This window comes from Pomacea canaliculata, linkage group LG1 (assembly GCF_003073045.1).
Source record: "Pomacea canaliculata isolate SZHN2017 linkage group LG1, ASM307304v1, whole genome shotgun sequence".
NCBI lineage: Eukaryota > Metazoa > Mollusca > Gastropoda > Architaenioglossa > Ampullariidae > Pomacea > Pomacea canaliculata.
In genome coordinates this window covers 17,987,894-17,994,518 of record NC_037590.1, presented here as the reverse complement: position 1 = coordinate 17,994,518, position 6,625 = coordinate 17,987,894, and the positions used below count along the sequence as shown (strand labels likewise).

General features: G+C 46.0%; 1 protein-coding gene across 1 annotated transcript; it reads left to right on the top strand.

The window, feature by feature from the left end:
* Positions 1-2,194: 2,194 nt before the first annotated feature.
* On the top strand, positions 2,195-6,377 carry LOC112572360 (multiple epidermal growth factor-like domains protein 10). The gene is made up of 3 exons (XM_025252039.1): positions 2,195-3,512; positions 3,684-4,702; positions 5,331-6,377. Exons 1-3 carry the CDS (start codon positions 2,250-2,252, stop codon positions 6,073-6,075), a joined length of 3,027 nt encoding a protein of 1,008 aa, XP_025107824.1. The 5' UTR covers positions 2,195-2,249; the 3' UTR covers positions 6,076-6,377.
* The last annotated feature ends 248 nt before the right edge of the window (positions 6,378-6,625 follow it).

Here is a 6,625-nt window from a genome sequence, read left to right as displayed (position 1 = left end):
TGTCAAAGTTCACGGACAGTTCCTGTGACTTTTTGATTCGGGGCTTACATTGGATGGAATTGGCTTACAAACAAATTTTTTCTCACACTTTACAGTGTATGGTGAAATTCAATATACTACAGCTTAAAGAGTCATTCTTGTTGCGGAAGGCTTCTATGAGTTATTTCCTAAGAGGTCTGTAACTTTTCGTGAGTATTATGGTAGTTTATCGATCTAGAAAAAAAAAACAGGAACACAAGAGAAGAGTAGCAGTGACAGCTTTTGCAGCTCGGAAAATTAAAAAATGAAAATAATATTATGGAAAAATTTGGACTTTAGAAAAGGAAGTCTATAAGCATTCTCCAGACTTGTGGACTATACGCTGGTCACCAAGATTACGGGGATGACATTATTATTATTATGTTATTATTATTAAACTCAAAAGCTTAGACAGTGGGTATTTAGCAGACGTTCACAAACATACAGAAAATCTAAAATGAGATGGAAATTTGGGTGAAACATATCTCAGAAAGGCTGCTAATAATCCAGGTATAAGCACGTTACTTTGTTATTTACCTCTACAAAGCAGCAGAATGGAGGAATAAGGCCGTGGCACACTAGTCTTTATTGGTAAATTTTGAATATGTAGTATACACACATGTATAACCCACATACGCAATGTCTTTTATTCAAGTCGTTCCCATTCGACAAAGTCATGTGACCTTACCTTCTTGATATGAACCGATGGCCTGGTCAATAATAAACGTGTTTTCGTTCGTTCACTCTAATTCTTAGTTAATATCTTATACACCATTTGTTTATTACTAGTTAATTCATTACCTCAAAAATTAAATCTCTGTTTCTTCTTTTTCTTTTCTTTTTTTTTCTTTTTTTTTTTTTTTTTTTTTTGTAACGGTATGTAGTCATTTGTGGTCAGAACGATTTGCCTTTAGTTTGTTGGCAAAATAATGTCTAATCGTATGTGATAACAACATTGATGTTGTAACGAGAAATGGAGGGAGAGAAAGGAGAAAAGATAACCTGATTACAAAATTGATTAAAAAAAATAAAGCGTCATACTCCAAGCAGATTACAGTCGGAAGAGGCAACCGCCGTTCTTACTTTGCGAATTGCAGAAGATAAAATGTCGGAATCATTTAACATCTGCTACTGCTAGGAGCATGTGATATCAGTGTGCAAAGCAAAAGGCAAGATAAAGTGTTTTAGAAACTGGATCTGCAAAAAAAAAAAAAAAAAAAAAAATCCCTGGTTCGCCCGCAAGAAATGGCGAGAACGGCATTCATTCTTCCTTGTTTTCTGGCGACTGTCAATAGCATGAGTAACAGTCTAGCTGCTACACCGACAGCACAGCAAAACTACGAATTTTTCTGCGACAGCGATTCCTATACGATAACGTTTGTAAATGTATACATCGGCTATATTAAGCTGATAACCGATTTTACAAACTGCGGCCACGATTGCTTGGAAACTATGCTAGCGGCCAGTGTGACGCTTAACGGTCAGCTCTTTCAGCCAGTTCTAACTCATGATGCAGGATCCGAGTACCGCATGGATATATCACAAAAAGAGGAGATTAATGTGGTGCAGGAACTTAAAATCCGTACGGAAGTCAACCTGTGCGTCTTAGAAATACAAACCTGCCTAACCATCGCCTCTCAGCGGCTCTGCCCGCGAGTAGACTGCGTCAGAGCCGAGTCCTGCAAAGGACAAAATGTCAGCTGCCTTGTTCCGGTTTGCTCCGATATCAATGACATCTCTCACTTTACTGACCATAACTTTGTCTTTTCCTCCGATGGAGCTCAACTATTGGAAAAAAAGACTGCATCATGCGACATGGTCCTGAACAAAAATCAATCCTTCACCTTTGTCTCAGACGTCCAGGTGTCAGTGCAAAGGATGTCCATCGTTGCTAATGTGACATCGGAAAGTTCAAGTTATGTAGATGTTTATGTCAGTATTTATGGTGCTAATGAAACCACAGAGACAGTGTGCGGCGTTCAAAGTCTGCCGGATCGTAGAGGTTACACAGTTATTTCTAACTGCCCAAATAAAAACGTGACTAAGATGATAATAAGCTTTCTTGTGAAAGCACCTCACGTCGAGTACCAAGTGTGCGACATAAGCTTTTCGTTTGCGGGGACTACTACTACGGAAACAAGTGCACGACAAGATGTTCCTGCCGAGATCATTACGAGATCTGCGACAAAATAACAGGTAAGTGCTGGCGAAGTGGATGTCCAATAGGTTACATGGGGATAGCCTGTGACAAAACATGCTTGGGATTAGGTCTCTACGGCTATAACTGTCAAAGTACCTGCGGAAACTGCAAAGAGGGAATATCCAGCTGTGACCACGTGACAGGAGAGTGCCTAGGGGGTTGTCAGGTCGGCTGGACCGGCACCCTATGCAATCAAACCTGCGAGTTCGGTGTGAGCTATGGTATCAACTGCAGCCAGACGTGCGGTGGATGCGCCAACAAGAACTGCTCCATTGAGGACGGCCTGTGTTTGCATGGATGTGAGTTCGGCTTCCAGGGCCCGAGGTGCACGCCGTGCAGCAACAACACCTACGGATACCAGTGCATTCTGGAATGCGGCCACTGCAAAGCTGGATCCAGCTGTGACCACGTGACAGGAGAGTGCCTCGAGGGTTGTCAGGCTGGCTGGACCGGCATCTTTTGCAATCAAGCCTGCGAGCTCGGCGTAAGCTATGGTATCAACTGCAGCCACACGTGCGGTGGATGCGCCAACAATAATTGCTCTATTGAAGATGGCTCGTGTTTAGACGGATGTCGATTCGGCTTTCAGGGCCGGCTGTGCAAGCCGTGCAGCAATAATACTTATGGCGACCACTGCACCCAGCAGTGCGGACACTGCCAGACGCCCCCGTGCGACCCCACCACAGGAAACTGTCCAAAGAGTTTGTGCCTTAGAGGCTACATGGGTGACAAATGCAGCGACTTGTGCGCACCGATGAGTTACGGCCTAAGGTGTTCGCAGTCTTGTGGCAAGTGCCTTAATAATGTCACGTGCGACTCGTTCAACGGCTCATGCCCGACTGGTTGCCTCCCAGGGTGGAAACCCCCTCTCTGCCAAAATAAGTGCGACAAGGGTACGTATGGGAACTGCTCCACCCGGTGCGGTCAATGCAGGGGCAAATGTGATACCGTAACCGGCGTTTGCCCACGAGGCTGTAAGGCTGGCTACAAAAATAAAAAGTGCACAGAACCCTGCTCCGACGGCAAATACGGCAGCAACTGCATGCAGGACTGTGGACATTGCTACAACAAAGTCCCCTGCAACAAGACGTCAGGGAGTGTCCCAACTCCACTTGTGCTTTTGGGTATTCGTTCGATAATGATGTTTTGTGTAAAAAGCCTTGCTCAACGCTGGGCTATTACGGACAGGACTGCAAACAGATATGTGGCTTCTGCTTTTACCCCCCGTGTAACGAGCAGACAGGCGTGTGCCGAGATCAGGGAGGCCCGTGCAAGTCCAATTGTTGCAGAGCGGGTTACTTGAACGCCTATTGTAACACGACGTGTCCCAATGGTACGTATGGGATGAATTGCTCGAAGCTATGCATGGACAACTGCAAGAACGGGTGTGACCATGTGTCGGGAGTCTGCAGAGAAGGTTGTAAGAACGGATGGAAAGATAAATACTGTAACGTTTCCTGCTCAGAGGGACACTACGGTGCCAACTGCAGCAGTAAGTGTGGATACTGCATCAGTAACACCTGTTCTATCTTCTACGGCGAGTGCTCCACACACTGTCACCCGGGCTATGCAGGGACCCACTGCAAGGACCACTGTCCTATGGGAACTTTCGGCGACAACTGCAGCGAAATCTGCGGGAAGTGCGAAACGGCCTGCGACCACATTATGGGTAACTGCAGCGACTGTAAGGCTGGCTACAAAGGGCTGTACTGCAAGGATAAATGTGACAACAACACCTATGGCAAAAACTGTCTTTTCAGCCTGCGGAAACTGTGAAAAGAACGACTCATGCAACCACGTGACCGGCACTTGCCAAACGTGCCAGCTTGGTTTTCAGCCGCGGATGTGTCAGAACCAGTGTGACTTAGGGTTCTACGGATATAACTGCAACTTACGATGCGGCCACTGCGTTGATGGCTTCCGTAACTGCGATCCTAAAACTGGCCGGTGCACCAAGGGCTGCAAGAGAGGCTATTGGAAGGACCAGTGTCTGATCAAGTGCCCCAACGGGACGTTCGGCAATGAGTGCGCTGACAAGTGCGGACTGTGCGCCTCCGGGCAAGTGTGCAACTTCGACGACGGGATCTGTCCCAATGGATGCCAGATGGGCTACGTGGGGAGTCAGTGCCGGGCGAGTTGCCCGCCGGGCTTGTACGGCAGCTCCTGCCAAGACCTCTGTGGGGAGTGCGAAGGAGGACAGCACTACTGCCGCCAGTCTGACGGAGAGTGCATGACTGCCTGCAAGCCAGGGTTTCAGGGCAAAACATGCAACATTACCTGCGACGACGGTTTCTACGGGCACCTGTGTCAGAGCACATGCGGCCAGTGTCAGCAAAGTCTTTGTCGGAAGTCGGATGGATGGTGCGAGAACGGGTGCTTGGAGAATTGGACAGGGCCGACATGCAGCATTCCATGTGGCAGCTCCAGCCCCAACAAAATGAGCTGTGAAAAAGACAACTGCTCGATCTGCTTAGCAACTGGAAGGTATGCACCTTTTCTCTCAAATAGGGAAACATGCAGTGAATGCACACATTGGTGTTGACGAATGTTGGATACGTGGTTTTTCTTTTCTTCACATTTTCTTAAATATGTTGAGGTCTCTTAGGATACCTTTTTTTTAAATGGCTGGGTTGAGCATGGCATAGTACACTATTTTCTAAAGTACGAGTTACTAACCTTTGATGTTCTTTAGATACACCTTTACATGCATCCCTGTGCGCAATAAGAGGTCATCAAAAATGTCGAACCATATGCCTAATTAAAATATGATTCCAACACACCCGTGGAAGGCAGCAATGGCAGCTTAAGCGCATCCCTAAAATCATCTTGAATCATGTTCACTCCACCAACAGCTATGACAGAAAAATCTGGCCCCTAACACCTCTAGGTATCTAGTTCTGGGGCTCAGCTGCCGACCTACGCCAGAATTCACGGCCCACACGGCACCGAGGATATACAAGTCGAGCGCAGAAGAGGAAGACGACCTTTTTTCTGCGCCAAAGATCTCTGTATGCACTCCATATCATACCGGTTGAAAGCCATGATGTTTCAATGGCACTGTTCTGACATCGTAGCGTTTGAAAGGCACTGATACTTTTGTTCTAAATTTCAGCTGCTTGATACGAGATGGGCAATGTCTGCAGGATTGTGCCCCAGGCAAAATCTTACCCAACTGCACAGAAATCTGTCCAGACGGAACGTTTGGCTACAACTGTAGCCGCACCTGCAGCCACTGCATCAAGGGGAAGAACTCCACGACCTGCCTGCCCACCACTGGCAGCTGCACCTTAGGCTGCATGCCGGGCTGGAGTGGCCAGCTGTGCAATGAGGCATGCCTGAATGGGTTTTACGGCGAAAATTGCTCGAAGCAATGTGGGAACTGCCGTGGCGGTGACCTGGCCTGTAATAAGGTGGATGGTGTGTGCACCAGTGGCTGCGAGGAAGACTACCAGGGTGAGAAATGTGATCTGCCACCTGAGCCGGTTAACCTGTCATGTGTGAACTGTTTTGGTGGTCTTAACGCATGTGCACACGATACTTTTGTTTGCCAGAGAGGGTGTATAAAGGGCTGGCTGGGTGACACCTGTATCACAGAAGACGCATCCATCTTTCTTAAATCCACATGGGTTGTTCCACACGATCCTCAGATGGAGATCATAATTACTGGCACTGTTATTATTTTGGTTTTTATTGCTAGCATTTGCTCCTTTTACATCTATCACACAGCAATCAGAGATGTGGGATTCTTTGATAAATATGATTTTGGACCAGATACTCGCCAACGAAGGTCATTGAAGCATAGACAGAAATTCAGACTTGAGAATCTAGATAGACCTAATCTGAAGTCAAAACACTAGTCAGACACTGCATACTTTTTTTAGTGGTTATTCCAAATATAAAGGAGCACAACTGTACACAGATCAGCAGATACCATCACATTCACTCCAATACAGAACAAAGCAAAAATATGCAAAACAAGGCCAGAACTTCTTCATAGATGTGGAACAGTGGAGAAGAACTTTTCTCTCATTACTCATCAGGATTAACCCTGCCTAGAGCACTGTACAAGGATAGCTGAGCCCAACCTTTTCTTTACATTACTTTCTCTAAAACATCAGGTGCCTTCTACTGCTAGGTGCTGGGCACATGAACCATGCAACTAAACAAATGTTTAAGGTCAAATAGGAGGGAAAAAGTGTACCATAATTTTTAAGATGAAGGTTGGTACCACATATCCTAGCATAGTTACAGGATAATTTGACCACTCAACCAGCTTCAGAACACCAACTCTGTCACTAGACAAAACCTTCATCAGTTTTAATGGTGCATCACGACCAAAAAGCCAGTGCTATGAAACACCACTACCACTGAAATCAAACCACAAAAATTTTAATCTAAACCAGAATT